General features: G+C 37.2%; 3 protein-coding genes and 1 non-coding gene across 6 annotated transcripts; 2 read left to right on the top strand and 2 right to left on the bottom strand.

The window, feature by feature from the left end:
• Nucleotides 1-85: 85 nt before the first annotated feature.
• TRNAR-CCU (transfer RNA arginine (anticodon CCU)) lies at nt 86-158 on the top strand. Its single transcript has one exon. It is a non-coding gene; the product is annotated as a tRNA-Arg (tRNA).
• A 653-nt stretch (nt 159-811) lies between these two features.
• LOC137713063 (probable glutamate carboxypeptidase AMP1) lies at nt 812-5,062 on the bottom strand. 2 transcript variants are annotated; one of them, XM_068452303.1, is made up of 10 exons: nt 3,963-5,062; nt 3,211-3,453; nt 2,906-3,058; nt 2,714-2,782; nt 2,530-2,617; nt 2,352-2,435; nt 2,154-2,263; nt 1,692-1,805; nt 1,321-1,455; nt 812-1,182 (listed from the first exon to the last, which is right to left on the bottom strand). In XM_068452303.1, exons 1-10 carry the CDS (start codon nt 4,929-4,931, stop codon nt 1,000-1,002), a joined length of 2,148 nt encoding a protein of 715 aa, XP_068308404.1. In that variant the 5' UTR covers nt 4,932-5,062; the 3' UTR covers nt 812-999. The 2 variants fall into 2 exon arrangements, with proteins under 2 accessions (XP_068308404.1, XP_068308405.1); XM_068452304.1 differs by having other exon boundaries at nt 2,154-2,242; nt 3,963-5,061.
• A 4,464-nt stretch (nt 5,063-9,526) lies between these two features.
• On the bottom strand, nt 9,527-11,518 carry LOC137713612 (uncharacterized). The gene is made up of 2 exons (XM_068452933.1): nt 11,255-11,518; nt 9,527-10,672 (listed from the first exon to the last, which is right to left on the bottom strand). The coding sequence occupies exon 2, from the start codon at nt 10,659-10,661 to the stop codon at nt 9,870-9,872; it is 792 nt and encodes a 263-aa protein (XP_068309034.1). The 5' UTR covers nt 10,662-10,672; nt 11,255-11,518; the 3' UTR covers nt 9,527-9,869.
• Nucleotides 11,519-16,276: 4,758 nt separating this feature from the next.
• Nucleotides 16,277-19,158, top strand: LOC137713774 (probable E3 ubiquitin-protein ligase BAH1-like). Of its 2 annotated transcripts, none has more exons than XM_068453126.1 (6): nt 16,277-16,597; nt 17,837-18,081; nt 18,177-18,425; nt 18,512-18,649; nt 18,766-18,824; nt 18,905-19,158. In XM_068453126.1, exons 1-6 carry the CDS (start codon nt 16,438-16,440, stop codon nt 19,005-19,007), a joined length of 954 nt encoding a protein of 317 aa, XP_068309227.1. In that variant the 5' UTR covers nt 16,277-16,437; the 3' UTR covers nt 19,008-19,158. The 2 variants fall into 2 exon arrangements, with proteins under 2 accessions (XP_068309227.1, XP_068309226.1); XM_068453125.1 differs by having other exon boundaries at nt 16,277-16,645.
• Nucleotides 19,159-24,013: the final 4,855 nt, after the last annotated feature.

The following is a 24,013-nucleotide window of genomic DNA, read 5'->3' as shown; positions in this document are numbered from 1 at the left end:
CCTTTTTATTTCATTTCGAATTACATGGGCGGGAAGTAAATGTAGTAGCAGTTATAAATATACATAGGGCATGTCATACTAACAAGCGCCTGTAGCTCAGTGGATAGAGCGTCTGTTTCCTAAGCAGAAGGCCGTAGGTTCGACCCCTACCTGGCGCGAACTGATTTTTATTTTCATTTTTCGTTGCTTTTTATGTGACTTTTTTACAACAAAAAAATTCCTTTTTTGTTGCTTTTTTATGTGATTTTTTTAAAAACAATTTATGTCGTATGGTGATACTACATGGTCATCCAACCATATACACAACAATAAAACACATTTATGTAATTTTAAAAACAATTGCTATACTGATTAGTGTTTTCCTCTTGAACCAACTATGGCTCATCTTAGAAGTACTTTTAAATGACTGAAAACATTTGTAGAGAAAATATTTTTAGACTCCAAAAGTACTTGAAGTGTTTCATGTACAAAGCATCAGAAAACACATCAAATACTTTTCCACAATTAATTTGCATTTTTACAAATGATTAATATCAAAAACACTTTCTCAAAAAACCATTTCATCATTTAAAAGCACTTCCCAAACATCTCAAAGTTCAACCCTCCCCGTCTCTATAGGTTGCATGAGTTTATTACATGTACCCATCGTTTATCGGAAACAAAAAAATGAAAATGCAAATCCCATCGCACCTTTAAGTCCGTTGGATGCGAATTGGCCACATATTAACATTTTCGAACCAAATAATTACCTACTATATCCGACTCACTTGCCAAAAAATAAAAATAAAAAACCAAATATACTCTGATAAGGAAAGTACATCAAAATCTTCACTCGGAAAATTGAGTTTACACTTTACAGAGAATAACTTACTATTTACAAACACTGCGATGTCCGTATTACAGGGCAAAAAAGTTGCATCTTCTTCTACTCAATGCTCATAAATATACGCCAGCGCCGGAATGTTTTCGAGGTTTTCTTGTTCATTCTGTGTACACGATTCAGAAAACGTCTCCTCTCAGGGAATTTGCAGCCCTCTGTATGGCTCTGGCAACTCTCCAGATCTCGTGCTGAATTTTGGCCTGCCCTTCTCTGCTACTCATTCTCTTTGCTCGAAGCATTGCATCGCCTACTCCGGGAAAGAAGGATAGTTTGCTTCCATGCTCACCAGGAGGCCCATAAACCTACAAGAGGGGCAAAGTGATCACGCAATGCGTTTGTATGTACCCTTCTTCGTCTCTCTTTTCTTTTTAACTACCATAACCAATACCTACTGATTCTCAATCAGCTTTAGGAAGTCAAGTAAAAAGAAAACTACTTACAAGATGCTTGAACCACTGTCTTCCTTCGAGTCCATCTGAATCCAGGAAGCCTCTTTCAGCAAGCATCAGCCGATCATTCAGTGCCCGCTTCTTCAAAATTACAAGCTCACTTGTATTTTCTTGCTCTCTCAGCTCCTGCACTTCAAAAAAATTACAGGGATGAATTTCAAAGAATTTCCAGAAACGTTTATGCTTATTCTGCTTCAGAACAAGAATAGAAAATAAACCAATGCAGTGCTATATGCATGTCATTATAATTTCACTTGTTTAGTTTCAACACGATATCAAAAATGACATTGTTGACCTTTGACATTATTTGACTAATAGACGGCAACAACGAAGTGTCAATATGTCTATTTTGAAGATTTTACCTGTGCTTCATCTTCAGCTTCTTTGGCGGCATAGGCAAACTCCTGAATTGCTGTTGTGAGGGGATGTAGAGATACACCCCCGTCCAACAAGTTGCTCAAAACATCTTCATAATGCTGCCCAAAATTCATAAAGATGTCGGTTTAGAATTTAGTTTAAAAAGGACCAACCATATGCATGAAAAAAAAGCTTAGACCGCCCATCTTTTTACCCACACGTACAATAAAAATACAATAGTATTCTTGACACATTTGTTAAACTGATGAAGATTCGCCTTTAAATAATTTTCCTATTACATCGTTTCCTTCTATCCATGATAAAAATTTTAATTCTTGCAACCTGTTTCTCTCTTACATTTACTGATTCAACCAAAACGAAAGCCACAAGTAAAAATGATAATATCAGCATTTCACAAAATAATTTAACAAAAGAAGTTAATAACAAAATTTGGAGAAGATTCACACCTTTAACTGATGCGCATAAGAGAGGAAATTGAAAGGTAGAACTGAATCATCAGCCAGGTGAAGGGCAAGAAGTCCCCACATTCCAGCAACTGAGGAGAAGTTCCATTGAACTTTAAACAGTAAAGGAATCGTCTTCAAATATATAAAAAACTCAACAACAGATAGTTTTGTGGACAAGTCTGTAAAAAGTATGCTTACCAGCCACATGTCTCTGAAAGAAAGGATCTCCAAAGTTTATCATCCACTCATAAGCATCATATGCAGTGTGATAAACAGAAAAATCTGAACACGAATCAAGAGTCATCACACTACTGCAGTATTAATATAAAACTCAATTTTTCCATCCGACTTACTAGAAGGAAAATAAAAGATGTACCAATTCCATAGTACATATCCATGGAAGGAATCCCTGCATGTTGCAAAAATGGGGCAAAATCAGAATCCACTGCACTGAGTCTTTGGACCTGAAAACCCATGACAGAACATGTGACCAAAACTGTCATGGCAGGATAATACATGAAAGTATGGAGCAAGAACGGGAATTGCAGATAATCACTTACATCAACCCTTCTATTTGCGGTCATCCATTTCTCATATACAGTGGCACACACCGAGTCTGGATCTTTAACCTGAGGTCACATTGAATAGCAGTCAAGGATATATCACTCAAATACGAGGTGCAACACTGACTCACACCCAAAGAAAATAACTTTCTTCTATTTGTAGTTACTGGTTATGATTATTTTGTTTACCTTCTTTGTGACCTCAAGAATGAGATTGTCCAGCTGAGGAGTCGAGCGGACAAAGAATCCTGGCCCTTGAACCGCACAATCTACATTAAGGTAGGCAACGGCTTTGGAGCCCAAATTGGCAATGTTTTGTTCAACCCACTCAGTAGATCCTACCTGGGAACACCAAACCTTGAGAGATCAATAAATTCAAGTATTCTGATTAATAAACCTAAGTATTATATAATAAAGTCACTTAAATATCTGATGCAAAACAATGACTGTGACTGGCCAGAGTCTTTTGGTAATGAAGACGCAGAATCACCTACCATTCCAAACTCTTCTGCGTCCCAACTACAGAGAATAATCGTCCTCCTAGGATTCCAACCCGAACGCATCAAAAGAGAATATCTACGAGCAATGTCAAGTAATGCTGCAGTTCCACTATTGGGGTCAACAGCCCCATACGTCCACGCATCTCTATGGTTTCCAAGCAGCACATAGCGGTCGGGCTCTTGTGAACCCCTTATGACAGCAAAAACATTATGAATCTTCACCACCTTTTTCTCCCCCTAAAATTATGACACAGAAAATATAAGAGAGAATATATATATATATATATACGAGGAGAGAGGGAGCAGGGAAGATTTATAGGTAGGTAAGCAAAATATTTAAAAGCAAAAGACGATGATATAAAAGATAGATTACGGCTATAGCTGCAACAATGATATCGATTACAAAGTAAATGATGCAACAGAAAGTGACAAAACAACAGGTTTCTAACAGAGACACTAAAAGACAAGCTCTGCTCTTAGAAGCACAATGCAAGAGACACATGCACTCCTCCCCAAATTGGCAAAAATCTCCAATGTAGAGCTTTAAATTATAACACCTCCCCACTGCCCACATCCAATTTTGGCTAAACTTTACACAACCACCAGTTCGGATTACATAACAGAAATAACAGAAAACACCAAAGTCAAAAAACCACGCATTGCCAAATTTCCAAGCCACCACCTTTCACACAACATTTGACTAAAATCCATGCAACAGAGAAAAATGGGCACCAACAAAAACCGACCTTGTAAGTGAAATTCACCACTGTCGGGCCGGGCCCCACCCCGCGCACTGCGGCGGGCAGCGACTCCCGCCACGCTGGCGGCACAGTAGAGCCGCCGAGCCACCCCAGAAGGGTTTCGGCAGCTTCCGCGGACAGGGGCATGGATGGAATTTTCGGAAACCTTTTCAGTACCTCAGGGTCGTCCAGGTCCAGCCTCTCGGCTCCGTCGACCCCGGCCCACCCGGGGCTCAGTGGGTCCCCCACGCCGTTCATAAGAAACCCTCTCTCAAAACCCTTCTTAAACCCCCCATTCGCTTGACCACCGGCCCCCTCGGTGTACAATAGCACAGCCAGCGCACCGTTTTTCTCGGCCTTCCTAACGACTTCGCCTCTGGACACGTCATCGCCTCTTCTAATAATCACCACGCACCCGCTAACGTTCACCCCGAGCTCCCCCAGCGCACGATAGTCCTCGTCCGTGCCGTGGTTGGCGAAGGCGAGCTTGGCGTGCGCCGACCCGGAGGGGGAGTACGCGTGGTACGGTGGAACGACGCCGTCGCGATTACTGTTGAGGCCGGGCTCGGTTAAGGGGATGTCCACGCGGGAGCCGTTGATAAAATGTGCAGAGAGTGAGGAGTGGAGTGGGTAGGAGAGGAGGGCGTTATAGTGGGCCGAGCGGGTGACAAGGCCCAGGCCCAGGAAATGGGCCTGGACGAAGCTGGCGGTGTCCAAGGATGGCGGGGTGCCGGCTAGGTGGGGATGGAGGGTAAGGGCGCGGAGGTAGGAGGAGAGGGTGGCGTTGGTGGCATGGGAGAGGAAAATCTGGCGGAATCGGAGGGCAGAATGGGAATTTGAGGAGGAGAGTGGAGGGTGGGGGAAATGCAGGGTATAAAAACCCAGAATGCCGATGATGAGGAGGGAGAGGAAGGTGCACGTGGGTGATGGCTTTGAAGCGAAGAGGGTGGTGGAGCTGGGGAGGAGCTGACCCATTTTGACTTTTTCACAGTCTATACTGGTTATGGAGAGGAGAGAGAAAGTTACGTTTAGGGGAGAGAGAGAGAGAGTTGGGGGGAGGAGCCTAGGAGGAGAGAGAGATGAGGGTGGTAGTTTCAATGGGGGGTTTGGGACTTTTAGGCTGCTGGCCTAACAGTTACGAGTTTCGGTGGGAGTTACTATTTCATATTAAAATGGAATAGTTTTCTTTTTTTCATATTTATAGTATTCAGTTATAAATAAAAAAACCTACTTCTAAATAATAAATTGATACATGTCAACTCAACTCTGGTGAAAGGATATAAATACGGCGACACACGATAAGACGACACGGTAAATTTAAAAAAAAAAAAAAAAAAACCAAGGACATGCACATGATTAAAATACAACAATTAAAATATAATAAATTACATATATTAAAAATAATACTTGAAATTTATAATAAAACAAAATACTCGTGCTAGATGCTAATTGTTGCGCATAGGATGTGGAACTAAGTGACTCAAGAACTGTAGAAAGAAAGAGAATTAAAGAGGGAGGCACAACTTATAGAAAAAATGAGGATTTAAGTTAAGTTGAGATCGGTAACTTTTTTAAATTTTAGCTTCAATATTTCCAAAACAGCCTCAAAATGTTTTTTTAATTAAAAAAAAAAAAAAACTCTTGTTATGTCTTAATTGTGTCTAAATCGTTGATTGTCTTTAAATTGTGTTCAGAACCTGTTCAAAACATGTTGATGTATCAAAATGTCCAATACTTCAGCAACCTATATCTGATGAATTTATATTTCTAACACGAGTAATGCAGAGTAGAATCAACATTTTGATGCACAACATTATACTACAACTCTGAAAATCTATAAACCAAATTATTTCATGGCAACGACAGTCGAAGACAAGCCAAGGACCGAAAGGGTATCGACAAGATGGGTTTGAGATGTGCAAATCAAGGAGAGACGCTGTCGAGGCGATTGGAGATGTGATGTTGGCCCACTAAATCTTTTAATATAATTTGGGTTCATGGCCCACCGATTTTTCCTAGAACAAGCAAAAGTAAAAGCAAAAGTGTTGAGATTAGAATATGTCACAGTTAAAAAGGCAGGGAATCCTTCTTTTTCTCGGGCAACTGAGTGAGGGGAATGTGTATGGTGGCAGTGTGTGCGTATGTCACAGTTAAAAAAGTACGGAATATTATCACTTAGTATTATGATATTGTGATATTCTTTTTCATTTAGAATTGAAAAGTTTTAGGTTTAAACCTTGTGAATTACGAATTCGATACCAAACTAGATTGCTCATTATGTGACTTATCCGAATTTTCCCTCGTCTTAATGTAAAATTATATCGATCTATTAAAAAAAGTACAAAATATTTTATGTTTCAAAGCACCCAAAAAGTTTCTACTTGAAAACTATAATAGGGACTTTTTATTTAGATTTTTTTAAATAAAAATAGACGTTAAAATAAGAGTGGATATTTTTAATTACTTGAATTACAAATTTTTATTAAATTGCAATTTTATCATAATTTACAAATTTCTTCCCTAATAAAAAAAAACTTAAATGTGGATTAATGAATGTGATTGGAAAAGTTTAGTCCAATATCATAGATTCATATGTGTCTAATTGCTTTAGGGTTTTGGAGTCTTTGGACTAGCACTAGTTTACCTCCAATCTAGGTTTTGATTTTAAAGTTCAAGTATGAAACTCGGGGTTTGTACATATGATTGTTAGTTGGTTTTTACGTTTAGAGTTCAAGGTACGCGTATAAGTTTTGAGTATAAGGTATGAGGCCTCGTACACATAATAGCATATGTGGTAACTTGTTTCACATTTACCAGTCCCTTTTTAAAAAAGAAAAAAGAAAAGAAAGAGTGACGACATTACATAAAGAAATTATTTTTTTAATTACAAATCACAATCTGATACCTATATAGATGAAGAAAAAAAAAATCAAATTTTCACATTTTTTTTGGCCTCATATACAATTTTTTCCTCAAATTAAATAAATCAAATAAAAACAAATTTGTAAGAAGAAAAAAAAAAAGTATTTATCATTCCCAAAGAAAACACTACCTCTATCCCTCTTTAAAAAGTTGATGCACGAACTGTCAGTTAGTATTACCATCTAATGGTATTTCTTCACTTGTAAGTGAGAAATCTTAGGTTTGATTCTAGCTTATTGTGAAACTAAATCATCTATTTTTTTTTAACGTAGATAATATCGTTTATTCAAAAGAAAAAAAAAATAAAAAATAAAAAATAGAAGCAAAAACCAACTATTCCATACCTTTCCACCTAAACGAAAAAGGGGTTGCACCAAGACAGCCATACTGCTGATAATTGGGTTTTAAAGTGAAGACGAGACATGAAAAAGTGGAGCACTTTACTTCCCATGCATATTTTTAAGGAAAACTAATGAAAATGGTTTGAAAACTTTGAGTTTTAATGATAAAGGTAAAATAAAAGATAAAATGAATAGTACTAAGTTTGACTTTTAGTGTAAAAATATGATTTTTTTATTAAATTAAACAGTACCGCAAACTTTACGTTAAAACTCTCATAAAAGGATTTGTTATAAATTTTTTTTTTTTATTATAAACAATATTGCTACTTTAATTTTATATATATACGAATCATGTCTTGAGACTGATCCCTCACACTATCAATGGAAACTAGATGTCAGCAAGCGGCACATAATTGAAATTGGACAACCTCACAACCCAATAAATGTAGTTGAAATGACAAATCGAATGTCGCATGATCGAGTGTGACCGCATGATTGATTGTTGAGGTAGGACCCTCACAAATTCATACTATTATTTGTCAATTAGGATGTCCTCTCATTCTTATAAGATAATTGATACACTTGACTTATCTAATTTATACTTTTTACACACCCCATCTTAGTTCACACGTAACTTTTCAATTGTTTAATAACGTTAATGTAATTAATATATAGGGTGATGATTTTCACACATTGCATTTTACTGGCACACACTCTAAAAAACTGTTACTAGTTCTATATTGAAAAGATATGTGAGAGGTAAAACGGGTGAAGATTACCACCCTATATTGAACTACAAGAATTAGAATCACTCTCTTAGAACTCAGATTTTCCGGTGCACCATGCGAAAGGCCTAAACTAGACTAGAGAGAAGAGAAAATATTTAAACCTGAAACACATCGAATTAAAAATGAATACTCTATCTACTAGAATGATCGACCACTTGCATGCAAAAAACATTTTGTAAATTCGAAACATGTTCCTTTTAGCTTGATTTTTACAATGGAAAAGAATGAGAATCCGAGTGTCTATTTTGTTTCCTTTCCCTTTCATTTCCCACTTTATAATGTCATACCAAAAGCAGAGTTGGTTGAGTGTTCATGCCAACCCAAGGTGAGTGGCCGCAGCATTAAGCTTTGGTGCATCCAAATCTCTCTCTCGTGAAAAAGTCATACCGACAACAATTGCAATCATTTTTTTTTATACTTCCCAACTTTGTAGATAAAGATTCGACCTATTTTCGATCCATTGAGTTACTATTCTCGAATTTCTAAAAACTAAGGACCTGTTTGATAGCGTATTAAAAAAATTTAGAATTTTTCAAAACATTTCTTAAAAAGTTCTTTAAAAAGAATTTTATTTAAGATTTAAAAACTTGTTGATACTCAAAATTGTCTTTAATTTCAATAATTAAAAGGAAAAAAAAAACCCTATCCCCCCCTGCGGGTGAATTCAAAAACTAGTACCAATTGGATAGACAAAGATATCCAAAGAGAGCGTCAAAGGAGAGAGAGATGAAGGAGAGGAGAGAGAAATAAGAGCGCGATTTGGAAGGGAGGAGATAGAAAGAAAGGAGAGAGGGGATCAGAAGAGGAAATAGAAAGATATGAAAGAGATAAAAATGAGAAATATCATAAATGAGTGAGGAGAGGAGATGAGAGATAAATAAGAGAGTGGTTTGGAAGGGAGGAGATAGAAAGAAAGGAGAGGGGATTCGGAGAGGAAAGAAAAAGATATGAAAGAAATAAAAACGAGGAAGATCATAAATGAGAGAAGAGAGGATAGGAGAGAGAAAATACTGATTTGGAATTCAAAAACCTTATAAAACTCACTTTTTGTGTTTTTTTTAAAGTAGGCTAATTTTTAAGTTATTTTGACTTCAGTTTTTTCAAATAGTCCAACTAAACAAGTATTCAAAAGTGTAACACGCAGAAAGTATTTTTACATCTAAAATGTTAAATTCAAATAAAGTGCCAGATAGACTCTAAACCAAATTTCGTAATTGGTTTCTTTTTAGTTTTATATAAAAACACTACCAACTCCCAAACAAAATGAGTAATTCAATTTTTATGGGTAATGTGTGAAATATTGTTTATTATTGTATGGATTCACTTGAAATTAGAATCAGTGTGGTACCGGCCAACCTCTCTCCCATGCCGAAATGAGGTACTTACAGGAAGGAGTAAGAAGTTCGTTTCTCTTTTTGTGTCACTCAAACATCGACCACCGGCGAAATAATACGTTATCCATCACCGTAAAATGGTGAGCATCGCCACCACATTATGTCCTCTTATGAAAATATCATGCGGTGGATCAGAAACATATAATTTGACAGATCCACTAATGCGTGTGATCTAATGGACACAATTATTTACACCCATACTACCATAAACAAACGTTACAAACCTACTTCATGTAGCATTCTGAATGCTCGTAGAAAACTGACACAAGGCTTATCCATACAACCAGCACTCACATGACATCGCCGTAGTTTGTAGACATTTTCTTTTCATAAAATGCACCAATCCGAAAACTGTACACATCGAAATGGGAACAACGTACCTCGCTGCTTCTGATGTTACTCGCAGAAAAAGATGTTGGTTTTAGGTTTTGTTTCTCAACTTGATCCTAAATGAATTCCGGAATGCTTTTAAAAGAAGCACGGCTGGCAAAAGCAGTCGATTGCGTGCATCAGTTTCCTCCGGGGCCCTACTGCATTGGCACCCATGTCTTTGAGCTTCTTCATGGTCAGATTCACCAACTGGAACTTACTCAGACCTTTCCTCTGGAAAATCCTAACAAACTGCCCCAGTCCTAGTGATGCTAACCACCTGCTTAACCCGCCAGCTTTCTGAAGCTTCCTCTCAAGATTCAGAGCTCTCAGCTTTTGATTCAGCAGCATTCCCTGATCAAGGAAAATACTCGGGCCAAGTCGTAATTTTCTTGGCTGAATGATGGCTTTTGAGGTTTTAAATACCCCCGGTGTTCTACGAGACTGTGAAGTAGCAATCTGATCTGGATTTCGTAATTCCATTCTTACATCGCGCTTGATTGACTTCCCAAATGTTGAAACGTAGTGAGCAGGAGGAGATTTTCTAGTAACTTGAACAACCCTTTTCTGAGCAAAAGATTTAATCCTCATTTGCTCCTGAACTGAACTCGTCTTAGGACATGTCTCAGTCTCGACAGGAAACTGTGATTTGTTTCCTTCCGCTTCTCCGGCCACAGGTTGCAGCTGGACTGGTCCTGGATTTGGCGGTGGAGATTTATTAGCAACAGGCAGGGGAGGTATCAGAATTTTGACTCTCTGCTTCTTAACTATCACCCAATTATCTTGCAGATCAGGATCATTATCGGAGTTTGAAGACTCAATTAGACCACCAGTGGAGGTATTATTCTTGTGCTGGGCAACCCCAAGCTGCGTTTGCCTTTTCTTTGCCATCAGCAGAGAACCTGCTCGTGAAATCAAATGTTCACTGGATCAGAAACAATGAGATCATTGTCGACTTGAAATTCGCCTCCGTATCTTAAGCGATTTAACACGATACAACGAATACTTCAGAATGCAAAGGTTTTACCCAGTAAAAAACTTTACAGTACGTTTATATCAAAATCCAGAAACGAAGTCCGACAAAAACACTGCGATTATTGAGCTAGTAATGAGTAATGAGTGCAACAAACAAAATCGAAACTTTTGGTATATGCACGGACTTTTCTTTTCAGATGGAATTAAAGCATCCAAATTTTTATGTTCATCTAAATATCATATCTATAAAAATTCATTGGATGGAGATCGAACAAATGGACGGTTATTTGTGCAAAATTAAACAAAATTTAATAATTTTGGATTGAATGAAAGAGAGAGTCTTGTTGTACATCAAACAAAACTGAATAATTTTAACTGGATTAAAGTTTCAAATAAGTTCATGCATTTTCAAGAACCCAAACAATCCCAGAAGCTAATGAAGCAAAGAGTCATGCTTACACAAGCAAAGATTAAAGAGCAAACAAGAAAATCCAAATGGGGAAATTTACCAGTAGGAAGCTGGAGGAGGAGGAGGCGTGATGGGTCGGTGGTTGTTGATTCGGGGACGGCTTCTGGGCGGTGGATCTCAGAATCTCAGATCAAACGGGTTTGGGTCGGGTGCGGGGGTGGGTATCGGTTTCAGTAGGGTTCGCAGCTGAAACCTGGATCTTTTGGTTTAGGAGAAGAGAGGCTGTCTATCCTCTGCCGACTGCAGCCGACGGACACCGGGTGCTAATCGAATCGAGTTGATGGAGGAACAATTGTCAACTGAACAGTTCAAATTTACCCCACATATATTTTTTTGTTGATATTTAACCCACATATTGTTTATTGCTCAATTACGCCACAAATTTTGTTACACCTTCTCAATTGAGTCAAATTCTATAAGTATAATTTTTTTTTTTTTTATAATAAAAATTGGTCAAAAAGGGTTTATCACAAATTTACCCCAGGATTCCATAAACATTATTACACTTTGTTTGGATGAGAAATTTAAAATTACTAAGGGTTTTTTTTTTTTTTTTTTTGGACAAACGATATTATATGCACTAAAGGGAGGAGGATGAGACTTAGCCTTATAATGGGCTAGCAATAATGTGGTTCAGATTCGTTTTTAGCAAGAATTGAACCTAAGACCTCTCACTTACAAGTAAAGAGAAATACCACTAGACTGTAGTACTAAATGGAAGATTACGAAGGAATTTTAAAATGACGGAAATTGGAATGATGAAATTTTATTTTCTAGAATTTGTAAATTTCTTGTTTGGTTAGCCTAAAATAATAATGAAATTTTATTATTGAATTTGTTATTTTTAAACTTTCATTCACAGAAATTTAGAAATGACACATATTTATATAGAATTTGAATTTGGTGGTCCCAAATTTCAATTTTTTTCTACGAGGACATTCTAAATTTCTATGATTATGAATCCAAATAAGGGAATTGATGCATGTCAATTTATAAATTATGACTTAAATCCAAGTTTTTTTTCCTCATTCAAACAATATGTTAGGGGGTTTGTTCCACAATAGTTTTTTTTTTTTTTTTTTTTTGTTCGGGGTCCCAATTTTTTTTTTATTATTTTTTAAATTTTTTTGGGGTAAATGAATGATTATATTAAAAGAGAACCAAAAGAAGCAACAAACTACAACACAACAATGGCAACAAAGGCCAAGCTAAAACAACCCATAAAAAAAAAACAAAAAAAACAAGAGGCTTTAAAAAACAGCGACAACCCAAACCTAACAACCAACACCAAAAGGAGAACTGCATAGGAATTCACCATTCTTGAAAAATAGGTACATTTGCAATAAAAACCGGAATATGCAAAGAACTTAACCGTAAGCGTATAATAATGGCTTCAAAGATAGCAATATAGTGGAGGTGTTCATTTCTGAACTTACAGTTATTCCTTTCTTTCCAAATAGCATAGACAACAACTTGGAGGCACAACTTCTTAATGCTAACATCCAACGACTTACACGTCTAATTATTAGCAGCCCAAGTGATAAACTCATGTCAATCCAAAGGATGAGGATCACAACCACACTCAGAAAGCACATGAGACCCAATATTAGCACTATACGGACACTCAAAGAACAAGTGATTGTGAGACTCATTATCAATCAAGCAAAAAGAGCAAATAGGCGAGGCATGAGGGGTAAAGACCATCACCCGATCCATAGTATATAACTTACCCCTTATAGCAAGCCAAAGAATGAAGCTCCACCTTGGGACATGCTTACCAAACCACAAGAGACTAGCCCATGAGACCTTCGGATGAGATTCCCTAATAACATTCCAAGTAGATGAGGTAGAGTAGCTTCCATTGGGTGACAATGTCCAAGTAATAAAATCACGCCTAAACTGGTTCGGAGAAAGGTGGAACATAGAAACTCGAATTTCCAATAAATCTTTAGAGGAAGAAAAATTCCACCTCCATCCGGAACCATTCTCGTTAATAATCTCACTGACCAAAGAATTTGGTTAGAGCCCTGATTCATCAATGATACTAGAAGGTTATCTAAGGGTAAGGGGCCTGAGCAGGTGCCAATTGTCAAACCATAAAGAGGTGGAGCGCCCATCACCAATGACATGAAAGAAGAAGAGTCTAGCTAGCCCTCTGAGGTGAAGAAATTTCCTCCAATTCCAAGAGCAAATGGAAGGAAAATGGGCATTCCAAAAAGAATTACCTTGAAATAAATAAGCCACCTATTAGACATAAATTAGAAGCACCAGAAATTAAGCTCCAAATATGGCGGATCATAAGAGCTTTATTCTAACACTGTAATCTCTTTAAGCCAAAGCCCTCCACAGCCTTAGGGAGAAAATTGTCAGACCAAGACACTTTAGCTGCATAACGCCCTAAGCAAGTACCAGACCATAAGAAAGAGTGAAGTCTTCTCTAAACACCTAAAAGGCACTTTTTGGGGAGTATTAGATGTGAGCACCAAAAAAATGACAATATACCCATCAACGCTAGTAATAGAAACTAAACGATTCCTACTTCTGCTCTTTGATATAGACTTGAAGAAAAATGAAGAATTTTTATCCCCTGCCTTTAGCCATTGAACTCTAGATTTTTGCCTCAAGAACATTTCCTCCACAATCAAAGCTGAAACATAGGCATCATAAATGATTTTTTCTTGTGCTCGCAAAGAGTTGTCAAAAGGGTTAGAGTCAAGAAGCCTTTGGCACATATCTAAATCAACCTTAGGCTTAACAACAACATTATAGACATTTCCAACATGATCCTTGTTGAGGCGCTTGAGATGCTGCCTAATAAGTTTGAGTTTTTTGCAAACTTGAAATTGTTTAGAGCCCTGCACTACAATAAACCATACATTAAAAATTGTGGGAATAAAATCATCCCTGTCAACCATAAAGTTAAAGAATTTAAAAGGAAATTTTCAGTTTCAGAAAGGGAGCCCTAAGTTGACTACCATGGGAGAATGATTAGAGATGCTAGCGGGAAAAAAATTCAGCAGAGCAGTTTGGCAAAGTTTCGGTCCACCTTTCATTCACCAGAACACGATCTAATTTTCTCAAAATACACTCTAAATCATCCTGCTTGTTGCTCCAAGAGTAGAAAATTCCAGTGGCATTGAGATTGTCAAATTTAGTGTTGAAGAGGCAAGAAGCAAAATCTTCCATTACACTGGTGAAGCATTGAGAACCACCAGCAGTCTCCTTACACCTTCTAGTGATATTAAAATCTCCTAAAATAATCCAAGGGGAGATAGAAAAAACACTAGCAAAGGAAACTAAATTAGACCCAAAGACTCCTCATAACAACGTCATTAGAGGCATAGATGAAGGAGGCAAAAAGAACTAGTCGAAGTTCTAAAAGCTTGATGTTACAGTGTATTACTTGATCAGTAGCTTCCAACTTGGATACTGAAAGCTTTGAAGGGTTCCAACTAACCCAAATTCTTCCATAATATTGGCTGCAATAGTTATTGATCAAAATCCACTCTCCAAAAAAAGAACTGGAGATACCCTCAACATTTCCAGAATTAATCTTAGTTTCCATAAGATACAAAAGATCGAGTTTATGAAAAGCAACCGAATTCCTAACCTCCATATGTTTAGTGGGGCCATTTAGGCCCCGAATGTTCCAACACCCGATATTGATCATTGGATAGGGGCAATAGGCGTGTCGACCTGGGTATCTGTAGCTTTATTGTTCAAAGAGGTTTTTTTTTTTTTTTTTTTTTCTTTGAATAGGATAAACTGAGCATTGGCAAAGCATCAATATTTTTACAGGTCATTGGGACGCCCTGAGTTGCCGTATTGGCCAAGTAATGATTAGAGTCAAATTGTTCCTCTGCCAAGATAGAAAAAGGGTTGCTTGACTTTACTGAAGGGAGCGAGGGAGCATAATCAGACCCACCTAGGAGTTTTGGATTATCACAAACTGAAGGATCAGTCACAACAATAAAATCTAATTTCTCTTGAATATCACTATCCATTGGCAACATTATAGAAGATTCTAAGTTTTGGCTTCCTACAATCACTGAAGGATTTTGTACCCATATTTGTCGTCAAGCCAACACCGTGGCTCATCGTATGCCTTGTTATAGTTTGAGTATTGAGGATAAAAGTGAATGAATCGATTGCCCTTCGTCTTTAATCACTGACCTCCTTTTTGAGGACCTTATGTAACTGGTTGTACTTTTTTTTAGACCACTCATATTTTTGTAATCCTTTGCTGGTTTTTGAAGTGACTTGACTTTTGCCCCTAATGAATATCTACCGTTGCATCTCAAAGAAAAAAAAAAAAAAAACAGTCCAGCACAATTTTATTATTCTAAGTAATTAAACAAATTTAAACGAAATATTAAAATCAGTAAAAAATTTACAATTAGTGTCCAAATTTAGGGAATGATTATCGTGTACACGAAATACATAAAAATGACTCTGAATAAATTATTTGGTGGTTTGTGGTGACCAAAAGAAACTCAGCGAATATGCAAAAGTTGAGAAAAGAAAAGAAAAGGACAAGCGATATTAGCGGGGTTGAATTTCTTCAAACCATATATGCATGTTGTGTGACGGGTCATACGTAGTTGTTTTTGTAAAACCTTTCTTCAAACTGCGTAGTTGTTGTTGTTCAAAACAAAATAAATAAATAAACAAAAAATTAGGTAGTTGTTAAAAGCTTAGAATAGAATTACCTTATGACTTACGTGATATGGTAATATATTTCGTATAATTTGTTTTTTTTGGGAAGAAATTCGATGTATATGCGTCAACTATCGGGGACTGCGTCTACCCATTTCACCTAAGTTATTTCCTAAAATTACTCCAAGAATATGCGTTAACCATCGACGTCTGTGTCTTGTCTTTCAACCTAAGCTATTCTCTTAAACTTGGTTGAACTCAGTAAACGCGTAACGGTAACCCTTAAAAAGCGCGCGCTATTTTCCCGTTTAAACTCGCTTCGACTTCCGCGTGTGCTCCGTCGCCACCACTCATTTTCCTTTAAAAACCTTCGTTTGTTTCCTGAGAAAATTGAGAAGGAATCGAGCCTTGGGTGGGAGCTCGGCTCTGAAAACCTTCTCCCACCTCCGCCGCCTCCCCCTTATTCTCATCTCACTCCAAATCGTTCATTTTTCATTTTCCTCCGGCTTTCCCCGGTTTCTAGGGTTTCAGAAGCCGGACTGATTTGCATTGGATTCATCGGGAAATATGAAATTTGGAGAGACTTACACCGAGTTTTTGCACAAGGAAAAGATACGATTCTCGGAGAATTGCTCGCATGTCGAGTACAAGCGGCTGAAGAACGTTCTCAAGACTTGTCAGAGTTGCAAGGCATTGCAGGAATCTTCGGCTGCTCAAGGACAAGAAGGTGCTTCTAATCAAAATCAGCAGTTGTGCCAATGCCAATCTTGCCCTTGTAAGAATTTATTCCCCAATCATTTAATTTATTTTAATAAGCTTGTTATCAATTGGTGTTTTACTGAAAATGTAACTTTAGCTCGTGAAATTCAATCTTTTGCATATAAAACTCGAAATAAGTTTTTGACTTTAATAAAGCTCATTGACTTAGGTTTCACATAAGTAAATTCATTAATTATGTCTGATTTTACATATTTAAAATTTTTCGGATGCTTAAAATACCATTATTTGAATGTTTTAATGTACACAATTAATTTCATGTGGGTTGTAAGAAAGAATTAGTAGTTTTACAAAAAAAAATTAATGTTATAAATTCATAGCAATGTATAATAACAATAAAATATGCCTGATATATGTAATAATATTGGCTTAATGAATGTCACAAAAATTATGCTTTATAAATAAATGTAGGTAAATTATTTTACGCACACAATACTGCACCACCATTTGAATTTTAAAAGGTTGGATTGCTTAAAAAAAAGCTAGATGGAAATAAGGATCTCAAATCATGTCTATTAATACTCAACAAAATTCATCATTATTATAGGTAATAATAAAATTCATTAACATAATTACAGTATTGTGGCATAAATTAATAATAGGTTACTTATTTTTTCACATGTCAACAAGCTTAAATTTTGGATTTTATTTAAATGTTTAAAGATAGATAGGTTTAATTTTAGTAAACAAGAGTTACAAGGGCCTATCTCTAAAGAAGCCGGGAAACATGGGTTTTGATTTTTGGTATGATCAAGGTTTCGGGGTTTAAGATTAAGATTTACCCAATTGGTTTCCAGGTAAGCTACATTCTGCTCAAAGGATTTGAAGAAATCATAGGCATAAACCATGCCGTTTTAGCATTTTTGCCCCTTTTCGGGTTTAGTTTTACTTTGTAGAACCGAGTGTGCAGGTATTTTCAAATAACAAAAAGGACTTATTCCAACTTTCCTAACGAATGCGAGTTGCTGCCCCAATCGTGCTTTCCTACTTTCCTTGTTTCTTAGAAGGATGTCGACATTTGGGAATTTTGTTAAAGAAGTGACATATCATGACTAATATATTTCTGTAGACTGAGCTTATCTGTAAAGTTATTTGTTATTTCTTCTCCGTGTTAGCATTGTTGCTTACTTATAAGTTATAACCATATTCCGTTGTCTCACTCATCTGCTATCAATTTTCTATGTTGTAGTGTGTGATCAGGCCTTTTTCACAGAGTTAATGAAGGAGGTTTCGGACATAGCTCTATGTTTTAGTTTGAGAGTCAGACATCTCCTCCATCTGCATGTTGCTACCGGAGCGCAAAGATACTTACTGCGGTTTCGTCAGTGTTTCGTGAATGATCAACAAGCCATGGTAGAAAAAGGGCGGATGCTGATCGAGTATGTTACGATGAACGCAATTGCTATCAGAAAAATCCTTGAGAAATATGATAAAGTATGCACGCAACTGGTCATTTTTTTTCCTTGCTAACTTGGTTGAGGGTGTTCTGTAACTAACAGTGTTCCTTTGTTCAAAATCTAAAACTACAGATACATAGCTCTGAGAATGGCAAGCTTTTCAAATCCAAGATGCGGGCTCAACATATTGAGATTTTACAATCACCTTGGCTTATAGAATTGGGTGCTTTTTATTTGAATCTTGATGGATTAGATGATGAAGAGCTCAATGAGGTTTCTGGTCGCTTTTCCTGTGATCTCGATGCGGCACCACCTACAATGACATTGATGCTTCCTCACAACTTAAAGATGGAATATGATCTGACTTGTGCTGTATGCTTGGTAAGGTCCTTTCACTTGCATTCAGAATGAGAAAAAGTTGGCATTTGTACGTAACTGTTCTGAATTCTGATGTGTATGACTCACAGGAAACTGTTTTCAATCCATATGCTTTGAGCTGCGGCCACCTGTTCTGCAAGCCTTGTGCTTGCGCAGCTGCTTCTGTGTTTATTTTCCAAGGCCCTAAATCTGCAGGCCTGGATGCAAAGTGCCCACTATGCAGAGAGGTATGTAGATAGTTTTGAAGAAACTGGTGATAATCTTATATAAAATTTGAAAGAAAGGATTAAAATTTCATATCATATATCGTTTGATCCTAAGTTCGTATCCTCCTCGAATGCAGGCTGGAGTGTTTGCTAAAGCAGTGCACATGTTGGAACTAGATCTGCTCTTGAAAACAAGGTCAGAAAATTGAAAGTCTTCAATGGTTTTTAACTTATTGTGAGAGAGCTACCCTTTTCTGACTCCTAACACCCTACCAGGTGCAAAGACTATTGGAAAGAGAGGTACAACGCCGAACGCACAGAGATAGTGAAGCAAACTAAGGAGTTCTGGGATATGCAAGCCAAATACGCGGTGTATTGATTGATAGATAGAGGAGGCAGAGGCCCCATATCTATAATCACATGACGAGAAATATAGGGAGAGAATGGTATATCTGGGAGACAACCGAGAATCTCCCGTGATCTAGCCAATAAATTGTTTAATGATGCAAATTCATCGCTTTACAAGATCATTCTTTGAAGCTTGTAACTAGGCTTAGCAATTGTTCTGAAAGATTATTTTTGCTCACCACCATTAACTAGACTTAGCAATTTTTTGCATGACTAGTCGGGCCGTTAACCCGACACAAAATCATACAAAATAATGGGTTTCGGGTCAATTTGTTAACTAGTCGGGCCGTTATCGGGTCACCCTTTAAGAACCCCGATAAAATTGAAGAAAGTTGGGGTTCTACCCTAAAACCAATTGGCAATATGGGAAGTAACTCAACCTCTTATAAGCCCATGCAATGTCCCTCCTCCCATCAATGTGGAACTCGTTCTTAACACGCCCCCTCACGTGTGGCGAATTTTTAAGCTTAACACGTGGACAACATAACCTGGTGACATGGAGTGCGTGTGGCCGTTTGGCTTCGCACATGGGACAACCTGCTTTGATACCATGAAGAAAGTTGAGGTTCCACCATAAAACCAATTGGCAATATAGGGAGTAGTCAAACTTACTTATAAGTCCATGCAAAGGTCCCTCCTCCCATCCATGTGAGACTCATTCTCCACACGCCTTCTTACGTGTGACAAATTTTCAAGCCTAACACGTGGACAACACAACAGGGTGATGTGGAGCACGTGTGGCCGTTTGGCTTTACACGTGGGACAATCTGTTCTAATACTATGAAGAAAGTTAAGGTTCCACCATAAAACCAATTGACAATATGGGGAGTAGTCCAACTTACTTATAAGCCCATGCAAGATCCCTCTCATCAATGTGAGATTCATTCTCTCATCAATGTGGGATTCATTTTCAACATGCTCCCTCATAATTTTCAAGTTTAACACGTGGACAACACAGCGGGGTGACGTGGAGCATGTGTCGTGTGACCGTTTGACTTCACACATGGTACAACCCACTATAAAACCAATTGGCAATATGGGGAGTAGCCTAACCTCTTATAAACCTATGCAAGGTCCATCCTCCTATCAATGTGAGACTCATTCTTAATAAAAATATTGTTTGCTAAATCTAGACATTAGGCGTGTCAATTTCTTGTATGACCCATTAACCCGACATGAAATGACCCGTTAACCAATCATGTCATTATCAAATCATATTTTAAGAACCCGTTAAGATAACGAGTATGACATGAAAATGACAAAACAGACCCGTTTGATAGACCTACAATTAATTATGGGGATGCTCGCCACATTTCTCTAGTTAACATTTCAGATATCTCAAAAATGAAAATAGAAAATTTCAAATATCACCTCTTTGCCGCCGGCTATTTTCTTCCCTTTATCCTCTCTTTCTTCTTCCCCCGTCCCACCCCGCCGGCTATTTCAAATATCACCTCTTTTCGATATCATTTCAGATATCTCAAAAATGAAAATAGAAAATTTCAAATATCACCTCTTTGCCCAGGGTAGAGATAATCTGACATGGGAGGAGGAGAAGGGGAGCGGGTGTGGATGACGACGGAGGAAGCCAGAGGCGATGAAATAACTTTAATGGGTTCCAGATTTGGGAAGAAGATGGGACAATTAATTATGCATAAATTAAAATATAATTTAAAAAAAAAAATTAATCTGTTTATGCTTCATGACTGCCAACTTTAGATTGAAAACTCTTCAACATGTGATGATTGATAGTGTTTGCATGAGAATTAATGTTAAACTGTAAGTCTCACTTTAAGAAAGTTTCCTTAGCAACTCTCTTAATATAAACACACAATACGTAAGAAATCTCAGAATGATATCGAAAAGACCTGGAAAGTTGTGAAGATGAATCAAAGATTTTTACACGTGTTTTCCAATCTTTATTGATACTGCTGACCACTTAGTTTTGATCACATTAAGATCTCTCTCCCTCTTAACGTTTGAGGTCTCCTCTTCAAGACGATGACTTGCATGTCTGTTCTTCCTTGCTCAATGGAATCATGACCGGCTAACCAAACCCTTTCATTTTTACTTGTTTAAGTGTTTGTCACCAATTGGTAGCATTTAAAACTCATATACAATTAATAGTTTGATTATCTTGTTGCACTATTGGTTTTTTATTCTATCAACGATATTCATGTAAACTTTAGTTTCGTTGGTCTAGTTTAATATTGATTTTCATGATTTTGTTTTTAGCATGTAGGTCTGGAACCATGCGTGATAATGTCACCAATCTCTAATTGATACGCGACTCAAATTTGTAATGTTGTATTTCTTATGTTGTTCATCTTCCAGGTAGTACTTGCAAATGGAGATATTGTTAAGATTGCATCTCTCGTGCTAGAAAGAGTGCTGCAGGGTTTGTTTCCTATTCTATTTTCTCTTTTAGAACTATGTGGTTAATCTTCTAGGTAGTTAGGCGTGTTGTGAACATTAAAAACTTTGCACGTAACTGGTATGATTTGACCCGCCTGGTGATTGGAAGTGAAGAACGCTTGGTGTAATAACAGAAGTCACTCTGCGGCTTCAGAAAATTCCGTAACACTCTGTGGTAAGTTGATACGTCTACTTCTATGGACTCTTGCATAATTTTTGTTTCAGCTGATTACTTCTAGCCGTTTATGATCACAAATCACAGTTCTGTTTACAGGGTATACTTTTGTGATTTCATTATATTATTAATCAAAATTTAAATTGTAGGTTGCTATGTGTAATCTCCCTTCAACCAAGGATGCAGCTGATGTTTCTACAGCTTATATGCTGTCGGGAATTCAGGTAGAGCTTTAACCGCATATTCCATATTTAAATTCATATTTTCAGTTTCTTCACAGATGTCTTCTTCATAACCATTAGGTTTCAAGGGTTGAACTACTGGATGAGGTTCAAGTGAGGGCTATCAACGTTGCGAATGGGAAGAATTTGCCTGAAACTACAACTTTGATGTTCGAATCTATAGGCACAGGTTTAGGTCCCTTCTTTACATCTTGACTGTCATTTGCTTTTTATTTTAAATTTTAATTTTGGCTAATTACATTTATTGAGAGGAGAACATCCCGATCTTGTAGTAGTAGAGTAGTGGTTTTGTGGTTGGTAAATTATCTCCTGGTATCCTTTATAGGCACTTACAATTTTCTTTTGTTCCAATTCTACTTTCTTTTGTTTCAATTCTACTTAATACAAAGTCGCACGGTTGCACCTTTTGCAATTAGAACTTCTATCACTTAATTGGCATCAAAATTAGGGAACTTATTACAAAGAAAAACAGCAAGTAACTTGTCATATAGCTGTACGTTCTTGGCTTGTACATTCTTGTCCTCCTTGCTATTTTATTTATGCATCATAAAATATATGGCTGCTTATTCACTTCCATTAATGGTGCTAATTAGGACTTATCTTGCTGTTTAATTTCTATGTTATTATTCTTCTCACCAAGGAGGGAAACATATATTGTACAATATTGTTTTACAAAGGAAGAAATATAAAATAATATCTACCCTAATCACATCCTGATTACAAGGACCCAAACAGACAACTAAACTAATTACAAAGGTCAACTCTCTCCAACACTCCCCCTCAAGTTGGTCCATAAATGTTGTTTATGCCCAACTTGACGAGAGAGTTGTAGAACGCTTGAGACGCAACAACTTTAGTTAAGATGTCTGCTAATTGATCATCTGATTTTACGAATGGGAATTGAATAATGTTCCCATCCAGCTTTTCCTTAATGAAGTGCCTGTCAACTTCCACATGTTTCGTACAATCATGCTGTAATGGATTGTGTGAGATATCAATGGTCGCTTTATTATCACAGAACAAACCTGACGCCGACATTGAAGGACACCCGAGTTTTGCGAGTAACCTCCAAAGCCACAATAATTCACATACTCCTTTTGCCATACCGCTGTATTCCGCTCTACACTTGATAAAAGCAACCACTTTCTGTTTCTTACTCCGTCATGTCACTAAATTACCTCCCACAAATGTAAAGTAGCCAGATGTGGACTGTCAATCAGTAATATTCCCTACCCAATCTGCATCAGTATAACCTTTTATCCAGCAATGACCATTCTTGGAAAACATGATACCTCTACCCGGAAAGGACTTTAGGTATCGTAGGATGCGTTCAACCGCACCTATATGAGTATCACTCGGGGAATGCATAAGCTGACTAACAACACTCATTGCATATGCAATATAGGCCTGGTGTAAGATAAATAAATTAGCCTTCCAACTAGCCTTTGATAACGATCTTTGTTAGTGGGAACTTGATCAGGGTGTACAACAAGATGATGATTTTGGACTATAGGGGTGTTGGTCGGTTTACAATCCAGCATTGCAATTTCTGCTAACAAGTCTAAAACATACTTTCTTTGAGATAGAAATATACCTTGTTTAGATCGAGCTACTTTTATTCCCAAGAAATATTTCAATCCACCAAGATCCTTCATCTTGAACTCGGTTGTTGAATAATCTTTTAGCCTTGAGATTTCCTCTTTATCATCACCTGTAACAATCATATCGTCTACATAGATAATGAGTGTCGTCAATTTACCCATTTGACATTTCAAAAAAAGTGTATGATCAAAATTACTCTGCCTGAACCCATACTTCCTCATAACAGTTCGGAACTTATCAAACCATGCCCTAGGTGATTGTTTCAATCCATACAATGCCCTATTCAACTTGCACACTACTTCGAGTTGTGAAACCTATACATAGCTAGGTGGAATATATAACGACCCGTCCCCAAATATTACAGTTTTTATAATTTTAAAGCGTGAATTTATGAAAATGCCTTATGAGGCAAAAACGTTGAATTTTGTTGACTGCCTTATTGTGTCACGTAAGATTTGTTTCCTTGGTGTATCCTTCTAGTACTTGACGTTATGGATGCATAGGCGCAAATAGAATTGAATTTGGAGCTGCAATAAACGTTTT

Source organism: Pyrus communis, chromosome 13 (genome assembly GCF_963583255.1).
Source record: "Pyrus communis chromosome 13, drPyrComm1.1, whole genome shotgun sequence".
Classification (NCBI taxonomy): domain Eukaryota; kingdom Viridiplantae; phylum Streptophyta; class Magnoliopsida; order Rosales; family Rosaceae; genus Pyrus; species Pyrus communis.
This window is presented reverse-complemented; position numbering and strand designations above follow the sequence as displayed.